Source organism: Pteropus vampyrus, unplaced genomic scaffold, assembly GCF_000151845.1.
Source record: "Pteropus vampyrus isolate Shadow unplaced genomic scaffold, Pvam_2.0 Scaffold38, whole genome shotgun sequence".
In the NCBI taxonomy this organism is placed as follows: domain Eukaryota; kingdom Metazoa; phylum Chordata; class Mammalia; order Chiroptera; family Pteropodidae; genus Pteropus; species Pteropus vampyrus.
The window spans coordinates 3,684,666-3,703,865 of NW_011888819.1; the positions used below are offsets into that span (position 1 = coordinate 3,684,666).

General features: G+C 38.1%; 1 protein-coding gene across 6 annotated transcripts in view; it reads left to right on the top strand.

Moving 5' to 3' along the window:
* The window catches only part of APP (amyloid beta precursor protein), a 251,592-nt gene that overhangs the window by 128,305 nt on the left and 104,087 nt on the right, over positions 1–19,200 (top strand). For all 6 annotated transcript variants that reach the window (XM_011358209.2, XM_023529517.1, XM_011358210.2 and 3 more), the window contains exon 6: positions 3,205–3,407. In XM_011358209.2, the coding sequence (XP_011356511.1) occupies positions 3,205–3,407 (203 nt within the window). The remainder of the gene's footprint in view (positions 1–3,204; positions 3,408–19,200) is intronic.

A 19,200-nucleotide genomic window follows, 5' to 3' on the forward strand; every position in this document is an offset into this window, starting at 1 on the left:
ACTGAAATTAGAAATTGTAATGTTGGCGTGTTTGGCATTCTATGGGAAGAGGCGACATCATTAAAACATAACTGTGTGCGACTGTTTTAATAGTGTTCAAATAAATAATCGAATTCGTGGACATCTAAATTTAATTCCAGAAATCAAAGCTATGATAATAAGAACTGGACCTGAGTTCTCTTAGGCCTAGTAATTTAATTCCTCTGCCAGCTGAACTATTCTGTGTCTCTGTTCCTTGTTATTATGCCAGTAAATTGCTCAGGCAGATGTGGTGATGGATGATGGGCATCAACTCTTTCACTGTTGTTCATGGCTAGACGCATACCAGAATGCAGATCGCTTTAAACACAGCTGTTTTTGTAAGCATGTTTTCCAATTGGAGCTGTAAGTGCAATATTCAAGTCATAAGAGAGGAAGTTCAGGGAGCTTCGCAGGGCTACCCAAGGTCATGTTTTCACCGTCCCACCTGGAACCACAATGCTGTCTTAACCCCAGGTCACGTACTTGGATCCTGTCACTCCATTCATGCTTAAAGACAGCATTCACACTTCATGGTTTAAGAATACTGGTTTGATTTTATTTTTCTCCTGGTTTTATCTGAATTTTCCACTTAATTTAGAGAACTAAATAGCGTTGGTGCCTATGATTTGATTCGCTGCAGAAGAGAGCTCACACAATAAACTGGCTGATGACATGCACTGGGTCATCTTTATTCTGTTTACAAATAGTACGACATTGAGATTCTGTAGAAAAATAAGACAGAAATATACTGGGGCATCTGAGCAACTGTTAAGTTTAGGATTCTTTTGAGATGTTGGCTCAGGTAATAGACTCTTGTGCAAGAATTCAGGCAATTAAGAAATCAGTGACTGACACCCCAATTATCTCTTAAGCGGATAAAGGCTTATACCCTCTGATTATCGATGCCAATGTTTTCTCTTTTTCTTCCTTACCTATTTCTTGTGGAAATCAGATTTCAAACGTATAACAGAACGAGAACAGGTTTCCATGGTGTAGGAAATGTTAAAATAATAGAATAATGTCTTCGGTATTAGCATGTCATTTATTAACACACTAATAGTTAATTATTATCTGTTATTCTGTTTAGTAAGTTTCTCCTTATTTTTTTAGCCACATGCTTCACCTTCTTTTAATGTGTTCATTTATTATCCCTTGCATCATATTTAATCAGAATTAGAAAGGCATTCGCTGGGGGCCATACATATTGTTATAGACCTTTCATATATAAAAGTTCTTTAAATTCTAAGTTAATAAGGAAATTCTACCTCGTGCTATATTCATCTCTTCACATAAAGCTTTTCCTTTTTCACCCTCAGCAAAATTAGTCGTGGCTGTTCTGTCAGACCTTCAGTTTTGGGAAACCTTTCACCATCTTCCTTTCTGTCTCCCTAGATCATGGAAGCCCGTTCTCTTTTCATAATATGTCTGGAATCTGATTTCCTCTACCATGCCCAGATCCCACTAGCGTTCCAGGGCTTCAGGTAGTGTCTGACACAGACTCTCCAGGTCCCTTGCCCTTCTTCATCAATATGCTCTCCTCGTAGGCATGAATCAACATTGGGGTAATAATTCTTTTCTGCTGTCTCTTTTCTGGGGAAATTTAAATGTCAGATAGCCACCCTCAATCCTGTTCCTTTGGTGCTTGTCAAATAAGATCCGTGGCAGATCCTCTGATATGTTGAAATCTTCTACTACACCTAGATCTTTTTCCTGTATTGGTTTTGTCATTGGATCAAGTAAGAACCATCTATTTCTCCTATCTGGCCAGACAGTGTGCAGTATACTTTCACCATTTAACTGTCTTATTATTTCTTGTTTTCACTTTTCATTTTTCAAATGCTCTCGACCATGTCTGCTCTGTCAGGAGATTGCCACAAGGATATCTTACTGGGACTTTTAATTTTGTTCCAGACATGCCCATCTTTTGCCATCTCAATTTTCTGATTTATTACTCACCATCATGTATCACTATGTACATATTTAATACTATAAATACTATTTCTGATCCCCAGCCCACTTATACTGTGACTTGCTGGCCACCCATTACCATTATTCTCAGTAATGCATATTTCAGTTGCTCTCAGAATGTTGTCCCCTGACCACCAGCATCAGCATTATCTGGGAACTCGTTAGAAATGCAGATGCTCAGGCCCCATCCCAGACCTACTGAATCAAAGTCTCTGGGCATGTTGCCCAGTGATCCGTGCTTAGTAACCTTTCCAGAAGATTCTGACACTCAGTAAAATTTAAGAACACTGAAATACATGATATTCTACAACGCTTACCCAATTAGTAAGACTAGGAGCATGACTAGTTTTGGTAGGCATTGCTGTCCACCGGGTATTACAGATTTCTTTAAGCCAGCTGCTTCTTCCTCCTCAGTTTCCAGTTTGAGCTCTCAATAGCAATATCTGAACCAATTTCCACCTACTCTCCTTGAGTATTTACTATGCAGATGCTATGTAGTATTTTCATATACATTATGAGACGTCATCCACATAAAACAATAAACTCTGCTTTGGTATCCCCAACCCCCGTGTTTAGTAGACTTTATTTTGTACAGAAGTTTTAGGTTTATAGACAATTTGAGCTCGAAGTACAGAGAGCTCCCCTGTACCCCTCTTTGCCAGCCCCTCCCCCCCATTTTCTCTGTTATTAACATTTTGTACTAGTATAGTACATTTGATCCAGTACTGATGCATTATTATTAACTAAAGTTCCTGGGTTTACATTAGAGTTCTCTCTTTGTGTTCTCTCAGTTTTGACAAATGCATGATGTCGTATGTCCACTGTTAACCGTATTTTACAGAGTAATCTTACTGCCGGAAAAATCCCCTGAGCTTTGCCTCTTCACCTCTCTTTCTCACCCTGAACTCCTACCAAACACTGACCTTTCTGTGGTCTCTATAATTTTGCCTTTTCCATAATGTCACATAGTTGGAATCGTGGTATCCTGCTTTTGCAACTGCATAAACTAAGAAGAGCTATGAGCCAGGGTGAGAAGTTGCAGATCTCCCATGCTGGGATCGCGCTTTGACCTGCTGGCTTCACGCCTCGTGCACGTTGTTAGTTCGGCGCCATGTCCCCTTTCAAATTCCCAGAATTCCTTGTCGGCGACTTTTTTTTTCCTTTCCTGACATGTGTTTAAATGACTATCACCATGACTTCTCTTTCCTGCTCCAGTGAAGACAAAGTCGTAGAAGTCACGGAGGAGGAGGAAGTGGCTGATGTGGAGGAGGAAGAAGTGGAGGATGGTGAGGATGATGAGGATGGTGAGGAGGCAGACGAAGAGGCTGAGGAACCCTACGAAGAGGCCACAGAGAGAACCACCAGCATCGCCACCACCACCACCACCACCACGGAGTCTGTGGAAGAGGTGGTTCGAGGTAACCCTCTGTTTACTGGGGTTTTCTTTCGTAGGGAAAAGGAAAACATCATAGCAGAACTTGAGATTTCTATCCAGTCTGCTACCGCTGCCTCCTCAACCAAACAATACAACAACAAAATGTGCTTTTGTTGAACTCTTTTTGGTTAACAAGCAGTCCAATAATTTATTTCAAATCTTATGGGAAGTCCTGCTTATACCGTCTGTTCTGTCCCTTGTGCATGCTGCTCAGCAAACCCCAACTAGTTCTGCAGAACGCCACCTGACCAGGTGTCATCTCCTTTGACAACGGCTGATTTAGTCAGGTGACCTTCTTGGTACTCCCCTGCAAGTGGGCATGTGTTACACGCTATTATCTGTTGCCTCTTTCGCCAGCTAGGCTGTGAGCTTTTTGAAGGCAAGGACTGGATTTTACTTAGTGTCCTGCAGAGTGCCTGCCTTACAGAAAGTTCTGTTAAATCTTAGTTGAGCAAATAGTTGCAATTAGAATTCATTAAAGAAGAAGAAGGATATTTGCTGAGTATCGCATTATTTTTTGCTGTGAAATTTAACTTTGGTCGATTTGCATTGTCTTTATTTATTGGGGGAAGCGACAGTGCCTTCTCTTCGAGAGGTAGATATAGTGTCAATACCTTAAACTTTTCCTTTTCCGTTTAATTAACGCTCCTGCTGGGAATGTTGTGAGCTGAATGAACTAAAAAATTTCCCTTTTGTCTCAGTGAAATAAAAGCAAGCATTGATATTACAGTGAACAAGCAAATGTCATGGTAGCAACTAGTGAATTCTTGGGTTGACTTTCTTAAAGGATATTTATATGTTTTACAGGTAGCAAAAGGTAGTCCTAGAATTAGATGGAATGAATATGGAGGCAGTTCTTGAGTTTCAGTGTATTGCAAATACCTTTAAAGTCTACCCACTAATGTTACAGCAGTGTAAGTCTCCCACTTTTTATTAAAGTAAAATTATTTTAGCTGTGTTGTTAAATTGGAGCATAAAATGGGATACTGTCTCTGCCTCAAGGAGATTCCTAATGATCACTGTAGTATCTTCTCTTCATTGCATTTTTATAACTTTATTGAGGTACAGTTTACATATAAAATTCACTCATTTTAAGTGTATCAGTATGTAATTCAGCGGCTTTAATAAATTTACCAAATTATGTGACTATCACCATAATCTAATCTTAGAACATTTCATCACCCCAGTAAATTCTCTCACACCCATTCACAGTTAATCCTTGTTCTCATTAGGAGCCCTGAGCCAAAACCATCTTCTTTATATCTTTACAGATTTGCCTCTTCTAGACATTTAATATAAGTGGGATCATACATGGTCTTTTGGTGTCTCTCTCCTTTAACTAAACTTAGTGTTTCTGAGGTTCTGCATTTCTTTAACTTGTAGTTTTTAAAACTGAGATTATTCAGAGTTGAATGCTCAGAGTTAGTTTAAAATTCATTTTAAGTATCAAATATTCTTTAAAAAAAGAAAGCTACAGTACAAGATGGATGTTTATCATTTCCTACTTAATGACAACTTCTTATTCGATTTAGCACATAAGTGCTTGTGTAAGTAGATATACATTTAAGTAATGTACACTTTGAGCCACTGTTTTTAAATAGCTGTGGAATCATTTCCCAGGGTATTTTCATATGCTCGGAAAGACCATCTGTGGCAGATCTGGCCAAATGAGCTTGTTAGCTTCTATTTTCCTAGCAGGGAAAGAAAATTTTCAGGGCTTTTCCTTTTGAAACCTAAAAGGCATGTGGCCACAAAATACAGCAGCGAGTCATCTGCAGTGAGATCGAAATTCTCTTGATCTGCATCAGATAGCTATTTACATAATAATTAACGTTCACGTATTCAGCGTTAGCTTTGGAGCCCCTGTTTAGTTTAAGCCATTTGCTAAGCTCAATGGAGGATATGATGAGAACACACAGGATAGCTGAGCCTCGTGGATGTTAAAATCTATTAGGAAATATACGTCAAAGAAATACAATCGTCTGTATTGTAAAAAGTATGGACCCAGAGCCTACCTCAGAGGAAGAGATTGATGCTAGAAGGGTCTGTGGAAGAGATGGCATTTGCAGTAGAACTGGAAGTGCTGGTGGCAGGTCTTCTGATGGGTTTTGTTATAAGGTACTTATAGCAACACCAGTACAGTGCCGTCAGAAGGTACTGGGCGTGCTTGGGAGGCTGTCAGTCCAATGTAAACAAAGCAGACATCTTATGTAGTAGAGTTACAGGAAACGAGGTTGGGACTAAAATGTGGAGACCGTCAAGCCAGGCTGGCAAGTATGGACATTAACTGAGGGTGATCAGTTCAGGACCTACTATGTGTTGAGATTTTTTTAGTCGAAACAAGGAAGAGATTTTGCTTTGATGTTACCGCTGTTTAAGGGGGCCGAGTGAACAGGAAGGAACATAACTCATATAATTTCAATGTTAGGATGCCATTGCTAACCTTAAGCCCATATTCCACACCAAGACAGAATTCTCTTGCGATAATCAGAGAATTATGTTATGTTCTGAGTTAACGATTCTTTTTGCTTCAGTTTTTCTGTAATGTAGCATTTTTAGATATTAAGATAGAAATTGCGGGGCCTATATGTTATAGTACTTTCTGTAGAAAGACAAAGGCAATTAAAAGAGAATTTAGTTATCATAAAAATCTCCAGGCTAGAGACTCAAAAAAAAATCGCCTTAAAAGATACCAAGTTAATAAGGCAGATTGCAAGAAGAGAATGAAAGCAACCTTCTAAAAGCAAATATCTGGTCATATAGAGGTACCAACTGTTAATATCAGACATAGAAGAACCTTTACTGGGAATTCATCCACTCCCATCTAAGACTCCTGAAATGGACAAAAGCTGTAATCGAGGCAGATATTTCTGGGAAAGGAGGCCTAAGAGGAGAAATAGTTTATGGTGTCCGTGTCATGGTGTCCATATTGTGTCCATGTCAGAGAGTGTTCTGTATTCCCAGCTCGTTCTAATAAAGTCGATGTTTTCGATGGCAGCATTAAAGTACCAGCTACATAGAGCCTTTTCCCTCCACAAAGCCCTTTTTCCATCCTTCTTTGGTGTAGAAGGTGAGTTATGGATCTTCTTGATGAAGAGCAAAAGCAATGCCACAGGCGATTGTTAACTTTGTAAAGCTCTAAGTACAAGTAGCTTGCTCCTGTGCTGAAAATAAAAATCAGAAGTGACTAGCAAAGAAGAGGTATTGAAAAGAGACTTAAAATCTAGTTTTCGATGTTAATGTTTCAGTGCCCGAGAGAAAACGTGATTTGCAGCTGTACTTAATAAGAAAGTTGTTTCTTCATTACTATATTGCTACTAATACAAGTCTTTAATGTGCTTTATTAAAACAAAAATACTTTTCTACAATTTAAAAGAAGTAGGCAGAAGGAAGAAAAATATGGGACGTTTCAGCATAGCCATAAAATTTCCAGCCATTTTGTGTTAGAATCGATGATGCCACAGAGGAAGCTGTCAGTTCTGTGTTTTTGATTCTGGTGGGGAAAGGTGGTGTTTGGAAGTGAGCACACTGCAGCAGCATCCACCCGGCTCTAAGAGTTACTGTTTTGGGTTGTTAAGAAAAACTTGGATATCGATGTAAGGGAATATACTAATACCAATTTGAATAAAACCACATTTAGACACTTGCTCCTAATTTTTTGTGTTTTTAGCAGTGATTGCACTGCATAAACCCAAGATGTCAGGGTGATTTCTAACCCACCCATGAATTCTAAACTCTAATTAAACACGAGCGTTGTACTAAAGGATGTACGCTTTGATTTATTCTAGCCAGATTTGTCCATCCAGAGTAACTGTTGTTTCCCTTATGTTCGTTTGTTTGGCAAATGCACATTATGCCCCCAGCTGATCGCTAGGCACTTTGCTGCTGTGGAATATGTAATGGGGAGTTGACTGTTCCTGGGTTGTGGCCGATTGGGCTGGAATTTGCGTTTTCAGAATCACCACTGCCTTTGCTCTTTCGGGTAGTGGTTCTGTCTTTTAAGCTTTGTAACTGTGCCGTGTGGTAGAAATTTTACTTCTCCATTTAAATCCAAGGCAACTAAGGCCAAGAGAAATTTTCTCACGGCTACAAAGCTGGTAAGTGGTGAGGATTTGAATCCGTAACATTTTGACTAATGTCAAAATTTTCCTTTCCTTTTGTTTGTACACAGTATTTCAGTTTAACCTGTACTACCTTATAAATGTGTATGCTTTTGTTACAGACATATATTCATCTTATTGTTATTACACACTGAGCATTTAGTAAATTTTAGCATTCTGATTTAAATAATCATCATCAGGGGTCAGCAGACCCCATTTGTTTACATATAATCTGTGGCTGCTTTCAGGCTACGGGGACAGAGTGGAATAGTTGCAGAAGCCGCCATATGGCCTGCAAAGCTGATAATATTTACTATCTGGGCCTTTATAGAAAACCTCTGCTACTGATCATTAGAAAAAACTAGGAAGTGCTTTGTATTTCGGATACTACCATGCCGAGTTTGTTTCATTAAAATAGTTTTATTATGGTTAGAGACAGACTAGTATAGGCAGTATTTATGAAAGAATTTTTAATAATTGTATGACCTTGGTCCAGATAATTAACCTTGGTAAGTCTGTCTGTTTCGTATGTATAGTGTAGATGCTGATATGATGTTGCATGTTTATTGTACAAATTACTTTAAATGGTCCATGTCAGGTACTTACCGTAATGCTTGACCCGTGGTGCTTTAGTTCATTTTACAAGAATAGGCTACCCAGAATTAGCTCCTAGCTCTACAGCCTCCTAACTCTATAGATTCGTACCAATCCGATAACCTTTAAGTCCCATCGCTTCCTTCTGTAAAATGGGGCTAAATAATACCTACCTCGTTTTAATCATCTTGCGAGGATTAAATGAAATAATCCATTGGAAAACACTTATGTTACTGGTAGACAATAAGTGCTCAGTTAACAAGGTGCTATGGTTGTAGTGGTTTTAGGGCATCATTCTGATCCTCCAGAGAACTAATTCTTACTACTAATGAGGCATGCTAAAGGTAAGCCAGCACCTGGGCATCTTAATTATAAAAAGCATAAGCGTGACATATCTATACCTATTGGTATAAAAGAGGTGATGTTTACAGACATATTAAGAATGAAAAACAGCTCATAATCTGTTTCTGGGTCAAAATACTTTTGTGAATATATATTGTATATTAAAATACCTGTAGTTAAATTTTGTATCTGGCTGAAAATTGAACCAAGATAGTATGAAACCACGGCATTTCAAGGTAGTGTTTCATTTCTTACGGGTATTTTGAACCTCTTGGTAGTTCATCAGTTTAATGGACAGAGATACTGTTATAGGTGACTTTTTAAGCATCTCCTATGATGATGAAGTTTGAAAGTTTGATCTAAATGTTCCTTGCCTTGGGCTAGGACTAAGCTTCACAGATTAAATGGTTGTTCTTCTCCCTCTGGTAACCATTAATCTGGGAGAAGCACCATGTGATTTACTGCTGTACATTCCACCAAGCATCCATCAGGCACTCCTGGGGACTTACCTGCCATTGCACTAGTCGCTGGAGGCACAGGGATATGAACAAGGTGGCTCGCTCAGGTTGCTTCTAGCCATCCCTGCATAGTCACTCCTGGGGAGAAACAAGTCTCTGTGATCTGGCTGGGAAGGAACTTTGGTGGCATGGCAAATAGAAAGTGCTCAGCCTAGAGACAGAAGCTTCAACTAAGGCATTGCCGAGAAGTTGACATTTGAGTGACTTTAACGGAAAATAGGGATTTGCCAGTTAATGGGGCACCAAATGGAATGACTCCAAGAAATATCATAAATCATTGATCTCAAGGGTAGAGAGGAAAAAAGCTTAGCCTAATTCTCGCATCTCTGATGTTACCTGTCTGTAATGGATGTGACCCTTACAAGGTACCCTATAATTGCTAATAGAATTCTTGCTTATCATTCTTATTTAACTTTTCACAATGTTTGGGGGAAGCTGTGAACTTGACTTGCCGCCAACATGAAAATGTACCCACATACTTGTATCGGAGGCCTTAGAGCAGCACGCTGCCTCAAAATGCACTCAAAAACTCCATGGAGAGTTCGGAAACAGGGCAAAAAGGGTTGATGGCTCCTTTCGAAAGGAAGCCTTTACCTCTGTGTTGTGACCAAGGGCGAGTACCTCTGTGTTGGACCAGAATGTAGCATCCTTTCTAATGATGTCAAGAGAACTAGTGTCAGCACCAGGCATAGATGTGACAGGTCACAACCTGTTAACTTGTGCCCCATGGCACGGCAGCCATTAATTTTGAGCTGTTTGATGTACTCTTGATAGAGGCAGAGTGAAGCATGGCGCTGACAAGCTTCTTTCTATTTAGTTTCACGGTCCCAGTTTAAGAAAGCCCACTCAGATAGTTAGGGTATTTAAAATTTGAGAGTGAGGAACAGAGCCATATAACAAATTGTGTGCATACATTTATAATTTTCTTTTTAGTAACAAATTTATTGAGATGTAATTTGCATATCGTAAATTAGATCGATTAACATTGCATATCGGCAATGTTTAGTTACTTCTCATCTTCAAATTCTACCCTGTTTCATTGTGTCAAGATGCTTTAATTTAATGTTCGAATAGTGGAAATAAAATGCTAAAGGCATTTTAATACAGTTATGCCCGAATTTCTTAAAAATAGAAAAACATTTTCAATCCAATTCAATTAAAAGCCAGAAACTGGATTTTTAAAAAAAAAAATCTTAGTCTTTCTCCTGTTTCCCTCTAACTCAGTTGCTATTCAAAAAACATAGAAGTGCCTTAGATACAACAATGGTTTATGCATCTACACAATGCAGAGTTGGCAATTAAGAAAAATAAGTCAAACCTAGTATGAGAAATCTAGCAAATGAGAGAGCGTTTGTTGAAACACGCGAGTCTTTTTCATAGGCACATCTTTTTACTAATCCATGTCTGACTGAGTAGGGGTTCAGATTTCCTTGAGCAAGGACAGAGTTGTGGATTTTAATGGAAATCTTTAGTTTCCCTGTAGAAAAATATGTTCTGGAGTTTTTAATCACCAAGACCATACATAAATTTAAGAAAAATAGAGAGATAACCCCACCCTCATAGTTACAGCCTGCTTTCTCTTAGCCTCAAACTATTTTGCCCTCCGAAAAATCCATCTTTGGTTGCCATGTCTGACCCTTTGATTATGTCAGTGGAAGAGGGGGAACACAAGAGGAGACCGAATGTCGTAGCAAATTGATGTTGAAAAAAACCCTTCATCCTTCTTTACTGCAGCCCACATTTTAAAACATTAAGAGACCCTTAAAGTGGTAAAAGGAGTTTAAAACAATTGTTAAAAGTGCACTATATTTAGTTTATAATGGTAGGACTATTCAGGGGTTTATGAAGGTGAGGTTATCTCTCTCTCTTAAGTTTATATATGTTCTTGGCGAATATAATTTTTGAGACAGAATATGAAAGTAAGAAAAGAATGTGGTTATAAATTTCATGTTGCTTACATGTGGCTTTAGGTTCCTGATGTTTCATGATAGGAACAGAGAAAGACTCGTTGGCCAAGTCACGTGACTATATCTGTTCTGGAATTTAGAAGCATTTGTTGCCCAGGATCTCTGAGGTGCTTGCGATGGCCGCATAGTAGCCTCAGTCTCATGAGCGGGCGAAATTACTAAAATGCAACATGAAGCCTTCTGATGTGTGCTTGGCCGGTGGCAGGGCTTCTCAGCGTCAGCGTTATTAATGTTTTGGGCCAGACAGGTCTTTGTTGTGGGGACTGTCCTGTTCTTTGTAGGCTGCTTAGCAGGATCCCTGGCCTCTACCCACTAGATGCCCGTAGCACCACCCTCCCCCAGTTTTGAAAACCAAAAATGTGTCTAGTCATCTCTAGCTGTCCCCTGGAAGTGGATAGAGGGCAGATCTCTCTCGCTGCAAACCTCTGGGCTGTGTATCGAAATCCACAGTGATGTGCAGCTTTGAATATAAGAGCAGAGAAAATACCCCTCCAATACTGTGTCTCGTCTTAATGTCAGCTCTAACCCCTAACTCAGTGCTTTGCACATGGTAGGTGGCCAATGAACAATGTTAGTTGAGAATAAGTAAAATAAACAAGACATATGCTTAAAATGAAGTTGATACTCAGTATGGCAAAACCAGATATTTAATACGATGTGTAATGTTGTCTCATCGCTTATATTTTAGAGACAGATCAGCTTACAGTGTTTATTTTTTTTAAATATTGCATATGTGTATTTGTCATGTAGGCAGGGAGGGGTGGAGGAAAACTGTTTTTCTAGTTTTGTTTTTCAGTCTTCCCAAAGAGATTTACTCTCCCCTGGTGCACTGTTACAAAATAGCAGATGGTGGTTAGCATTCATGTAGCAGTCAGGGCTACTGCTGTTCTCAGCTGGAAGCTGCCCATCTTTGCTGCTGGATACTGAGGTAGGAAACCAGTTAAAATGGCGAGGTGGACACACTCAGTCTCTCCCAGGAAAGGACATGGAAGAACAGGACCATCCCTAACCCCTGACTCTCATATCTAGAAGCATCCTTTTTTTGCAATAACAGCAATGCCATGTAATTCTTCCTTTACAGAGAAGTGGTATACAGGAGATAAATTCCAAGCCTAGTGATCTTTCTTTGAGTATCTGTCAGCTTTCTTGGTTATTTTTCCCAGTAAAACAAATGCTTTGATAGTTCCAATGTTCTGGCATGTTATAAGAACAGTATTACTTAAATTCAGATTTCTGAGAAGTCATAGACTTAAATATGAGTAAGAAAATTATTATATTGGTATTGAATTTAAGGCAGAAGTATTAAAGCTGTTTTAATGTTGCTTAAGACAGAACTTCGGGGCAAAGTTACATACATACATATATATATATAGTCTTACAATTCTGCCACCATATGTTATATTCCTCACCTCCCAAATATATGTGCACTTCTTTTAATAAGCAAGTTTTTCCTAATTCTTTCCCTCTGGTCCTTTTGGAAAGATTGAATCTTACAAATTTAATTTTGACATTCCAGCTGCACAAAAAAGATGGTTGATCGTGGTGCTTCTCAAACACCGATGTCCATGCACGTCACCCGAGGCAGGTGTTAGACACAGATCCTGAGCCAGTAGGTCTGGAGTGGGTCCTGCGTCCCAGGTCATGGTGGTGCTGCTGGTCCTTGGACTGCAGTTTCAGGAGCAATCTCTCGTAGCGTTTCATGACCTCCATTCTGTGCCAATTTAGGAGGTCGAGGCAGGGAGTAAGAAACCGAAAGGGAAAATCATCCTTTTCAATGTCGTTATTGTTCTTAAGTTACTATCAGATGTCACCAAGTGTGAAAGAATCCTGATAGGACTTCCCAGCGAGCAATTTTATAAAAATCCAATTGTCAAGACACAAAGCAAATTAGAAAACTCTTAGAATTTCCCTATTTAATTGTTACTAGTTTCATGTGTGCTCTATTTCTTCTCATCCATGTGGTATAGCTAGCTGATACTTGCTAGCCTGTAAAAACTGATTATTAAAGTACTGAGGAATTTTGTGAGCCACAGCCATCAGGAGCTTGAAATACCAATGGTGGAAGTATTGACATCACGGAAATCGGCCAACACTAGAAATCGGGATGCTTAGGGTTGTTTTTGTTTGTTTGATTTTCTGTAGACAACCAGTTTCCCGGCATACCCTGCCTCACTTCCTCTTATTTCTAGCAAAGGACATGACATCTTGACTTGTCCAGAGTTTGGAGCTTCTTGTCATATTGTGTTTTGCTTCAGACTAGCCACACAGCTTAGAGAAAAACAAGTTTATTCCCATATAACAGGAAACAAAGGTAAGAAAAGTCATAGGGGTGCCCTTTTGTGGAGGCTTGCCAACACAGGAATGCTGATTAGTGTAAATTCTTTAGAAGGACATCTCCTTCATGTGGCGTTTTATGAGTAATCTCCTATCGTGGAGGGATGTGAGAATCGGGTCAGGTATAATTGGAATGACAGATGTATTGGATAGCCTTAGAGAATCAACACAATTCACTAAAAGACAAGTCAACTGCAGATATCTTCTAGAGACTTCCGTGACAAATTAGCACCCGTCATTTCGTACTGAGTCAGTGATTTCATTACCAGCGCAGCTGTTCCCATCATTTGTTTATTTATTTCAACCGGTATTTGAGGCTTACATGAGATTTGACATAAGACTTTAGTTGAAGCTTGCTTGCCTAATATGACGTGCCTCAGTTTAGTAAAATATGATTAGTAAGTAATAAATATCCGATCATTTATTGCCCTGATCAGAGTAATTTTCTATTGGACATGTGTTTCAGTAATTACTTGGCTCATATTTGTAAGCACATTATAAATTTTCTTTTTCAGTAAAAGAACATGTATATGGTTGTGAAAAATATATTCTTTAAAAATAGCTAGTTTTCTAGCATGTTGACTTTTTAAATTTTTCATCCATAGGAATCAAACACAATTTTTCTACTTATTCTTTAATGGAATAGAAAATTGGTTCTAATAGCTTGGGCTCATGAAGTGTCACCCAATAGTAATATTTAGAATTGTAGCAATAACTTAACCAGGCTGAAAACTAAAAGTTGATATAAATGGCATTGAAGTCATTTATTTTCATTTTTAATGATTAAATGATTAGGCAGATATGTCAACATTTATTTGAAATATTAAAGATAAGCATGCTTAGTAGATTTTAATAGGTCTGTCATTGTTTTCATTTTATTTTATTGTTAATATTAAATAGCTGATATCTTATGAGGTCAAATTATATTTGTCTTCTATCATTTGCCCTTTCTACTTTAAAATTGCAAAATATATAACTTTTAATTCAAGGAAAGTAGATACATTTGTACCATGTATGAACTTTAATTGTGCATATATTCTTGCAGCATATGGAGAAATTATATTATATAATTTTTTTTACAAGATTGGAATATACAGTTCCTAGCTTTACTTTATAATTTTATTTATTTATTCATCCATTTATTTATTTATTTATTTATTTATTTATTTATTTATTATTTGGGGCGGGGCGAGGCAACCGTTAGTTGACCTCATAGATTGCAAAGACCTTGTCAGCTTACAATCCCTTATTTTTTTATTTTTTACGCCTACAGCACCTGGTCTTCCTTGGTGGTCTCCCCGGTCTTCCTTGGTGGTCTCCCATCTAAGTACTAACCAGGCCTGACCCTGTTTAGCTTCCAAGATCAGACGGATCAGGCTTGTTCAGGGTGGCATGGCCATAGATTTCCTAGCTCTATAAATAACTCTAGTTATTTAGTTATTTATTTATTGATTTGTTAGTTTTATTATTCAAGTGGTTACATTTTCAAATTTTGTAAATTTAATACACTCTTTTATTTTACATGCATTCCTATAATATGCAAATAATAGAAATTCATTTATTAAAAATGAAATAATAAAAAGCTTTACTTTATTCTAATATTATTCTTCAGTTAGTGCTTTATTTAAAGCTAATTATTTGCTAATCTGTTAACTTCGCTTTTTTAAGAAGGCATTATAATTATTGAACGTTTGAAAGTGAGGAGTTTTCTCCTCCTTTTAACAGCCATCTTTATGCTGAATTTTTTAAAAGGTGTAAAATTAGCATTCTAACTTTGGTTGTGCACTAAAAAAAAAAATTGCTCCAATTTCAAATCCATTCAGAGTTAATTTTTTGTGGTTAAGCATTATTTTTTTGAACAGCGAATTACATAATCATTTGTGTAATGCAGAGGAGCTCTAGCTCTGCTTCTATCTTATGTTTGTAGAATATTGATTTTTAGAAAATGGAGTTTAGTGTCGAAACCAGCGCAAACCTCAGCAAGGTCTACCTCACAATTTCCCATTGCTAGAAAAGAATTTAAAGGAAAGTTTCTTAGACTGAGACTTATAGCCCTTTGATGGAATTACTCTGAAATGATAAGAGATTCAAGGAAAGAGACATGATTAGCATTCTGTGGCGAATTGAACTACCAGCATTCCTCACAAGTATAAAAAATGCACACGGCCTTTATTTCAGCACATAAAACTTTCATACTGCTTTGTGGACAAGAGCATTTAAGTTTATTAAGTCGTCTTTGTTTTGAAGGGTGAGTAGAGATGTTATAAAAGAAGAGATAAGCCTTTCCTGCCAGCAGAATTCAGCTAAATGGCTGTTAGGAAACTATCTGTGATCTTAAAAGTTTAAGAATTAAACATGAATAAATAAAAATTTTTGTTCCTTCGATGTCCATTTAAGTCTGCGCCTATTTTTCTAGCTAACTTTAAATATTCTCTTTCAGAAAGATTCCAGCTTCTATTATTCGGGGAAAATTTTTTCCTACATTATTATCTGTAACATTTACTTTGAATAGATATAAAGGTGAATTGGAATTCAAAAAATAAATTTAGCAGATGATTTCAAAATGTGTTTTTCTTTATTTTAAATGAAAAGAGAATGAAGATGAGAAAAGGAAAATGCAGTTTTAATTTTCAGATGAACTGTTTCAGGTTACAGTAATAAAAGGTCTAATTTTACATGCTCTACATTTAGTGGATGATAATTGTAAATAATTTTCCACTGAGTGGTTATAATAATCAATATGAAACACATTTCTCACACTGAATTTTTTGAGTGATTGCTATAGAATAGGAAGGAACAAATTTTTCCATTCAAAAAGAAATAATGTAAACATAAGTATTTAAAGGCTCTTGAGATTTCTTTTTCTCTGAATTTAATCATGCAGCTTATAAATGATATATTTCAGGATTCAGTGCTTTAACACTCTTCTACTTTCTTAGAATCTTGATTGGCAATGGTAATTTCCCATTGCTAGAAAGGAATTTAAAGGAAAGTTTCTCAGACTGAGACTTATAGCCCTTTGATGGAATTACTCTGAAATGATAAGAGATTCGAGGAAAGAGACATGATTAGCATTCTATGGTGAATTGTACGACCAGCATTCCTCTTGTGTTTTTTTAATGTGGGGTGTTTTTTGTTGGGGTTTTTTTTTTTTTTTTCATTTTTTGGAAGATACTTATAGCTTCATATGCAGTGAAAGAATCAGTACCAAGATATCCTGGATAGTCTTCATCCAGTATTCCCTACTATGGTGCAACATCACAACTGTGAAGCTGACGCTGATCACTTAACCCTTCCTCAACCTGAGCTGTTCTTTTCTTCAAAGAGTTATCTTCAGACTCTGAAATATTTTGGAGGCCTTCTCCTTTATACTTAATAACATCTGTATAAAAACTTTAACATAATACTTCCCCAGTACTACCCCATGCCCACCCTTCAGCCTCTCCCAGACTTAGCAATGGTTCTCTTTTTAACTACACATAATTTTTCTGAAATGGTGAAAGGCTAGAGAAACGTTCAGAGAGATCAAACACACATGCCCTGCGGTTGAGTAGGAATATAGTTATGAGTGAGAGATGAAGTGTGATCCATTACACTCAGTCCTGTCTGGAATCAGCATTACTCCTCGAGGAAGGTGATGTTCTAGTTAGAATCAGAAGGAAAGTGATGGGAAATGCCGGGTTAATGGTTGACCAGTGATGCTGATAATCGGAAGGATTGTAACGAGATCCCCATTCTTGCTTGAGCGAGCTCACTCTGGCATGGGGCAGCTGGGTGCCTTCTTTCGGGGCAGCAGATCAGAACCAGATGGATGTGGTGGATATCTTCGAGAGGTTCCAAAGTGACAGAGACACAGTCTCACCCCTGTTCTTCTAGGCTCACAAATGTCTACTCCCCAATACGTTATATATTTGACATTAGATTATCATACTCTTATCATACCAGCTGTGACCATATAATGTTACTATTTTATATGTGAAACACCATGAGATTGGTCGCTAATCTCCACCATGTCCACACACACCAAATTATGAAACTATTTGGGGCCATTCTGAGTCAGTTTAGCAGACCCGATAATATCAGGAGAGCCAACAAAACGTCCCCAAATGGAGATTACATCACTCTTTTCTTTGCCTTTTTAGATTGACGGATTAAGATTCTTATCGGAGACTCCAACAAGAATTGTAGGCACCTCATGTAGTTCTTTCTTTTTGCTTAATTGACATGTAAATGATTTTGAATCTTGAATGCTTTTCTTGTTGATTGGAGCTCTACAAATTAACAGTAACAAAGAGTTTCAGAGCCATTTAGAATGATACAGAAGAAAATAAAATGAATATAATTTAGAAAATGAGTGTGCCATTATGTTTCATTCTTGATGTGGGAAAACGTCAATATATTGTAATGTCATTTAAGTTCTGGACTGGGAAGTTTTGCCTCTTATCAGAAGAAATTGTGACTGGGTTACATAAGGGCAGAATACCTATTATGGATTATATCCTTTGATAATCATTCCTCCGTCCCGTTACTTAACTTGCACCCATCTGAAATTCTACAACTTTCACTTAGTACATAGAAGATATTAAAGGCATGTTTCCTGTCCCTGCAGAGCTGTGATGTATACTGTGAGGCCTGTGGCAGGCAGACAAATGTCAGAAGACACACATTTGGTGTGCTAAGAGGTCTAAAACATGAGAATCAGCTTGAATTGTTGAGGCCCAGTGAGTTGTGTTGCCCATGCTCCTATGACTTAGGGTCATTCATTCTGTGCCTCTGTTGATAGCAGTGGTCACTAGTCACTCCAGTGCCAACTATAGCCATAGTGTAGGCTCAGAAGACACCGTTGCCTTGTAGTCTCGTTGGAATTAGTACAGCCTGAAGAAGAGATGAATGAAAGGTGTTGTCATGTCTTAGAAACAAGAAATAGCACGTTACATGAACATGTCTGATTGGTGAGGGAGATGGAGAGAAGGAGCGAAAAGCCAACCTGTAGGTGTTTATTACTACTGAAGATAAGTTCTGGGAGTAGAGACAGCTGATGGCTGTAGTTGGCAGATACCCTACATCTGGGGCTTGGTTTTTAGTTCTGCAGCCCAGAAGATGCTTTGTCAGTAACTCAGAGGTGATCAGACCCCTGAAAACTAACTTACCCTATATAAGTGAGAATGCTAGTCCTTTCACTTAGGAGGATAAATCGTTTGCCTAGCAGATGGGATACTTATATCAACATGTTGGCAGATTTTCATCATACTGGAGAATTCTTTGCAGAAAGCTAAATGAAAAACTCATCATAGCTTGGCAAGCGTGGACTTTCAAAGCAACAGAACTGAATGAAATGACTTTAAGGTGGGTGACATCGAACCTGATGCTTCTGGAGCCAGATATTCCCATCTGAAAATCACCCAAAGAGAGAGCCAGAATGATCTTAGATCTCTTCCGTTAACACCGAGCATTTCTCCAGCAGAGAGGTTAACGCTCAGTGCTGGCTGCCCCTGTCACAATGGCAGCAGCTTCTGGGTTTGCCATCACCTCTTTGCCTTGATTGTAAAGACCAATGAGTGGTGTGTATAGGGAAGTAAAATACTAGTTCTCATTTACATCGGCATTGTGGATCTTTGTCTTTGAGTAATTCATTGGGGTCAGTCTGTTGAATATTCCTAATTTGGAAGCTCTGGGTTTTGCATGGCTTTTATCTTTTAGAAGAAGGGTGCTTTCCCCTGGTGTGTTAATAAAACTAACAATAAGCTAGACATCTGTGGATACTAAGGCATTAGCCTACATAGGGCAGGGCACAAACCCAGCTGGAGAATAGTTTTACTTCTTACAAAAGTGAATGTACATGGGAGGTAGGTTTCTTATTCTAATCACGGTAAAATGGAATTAGACAGGTTACTACACTTTGGGTTAATCAGGGATTGTGA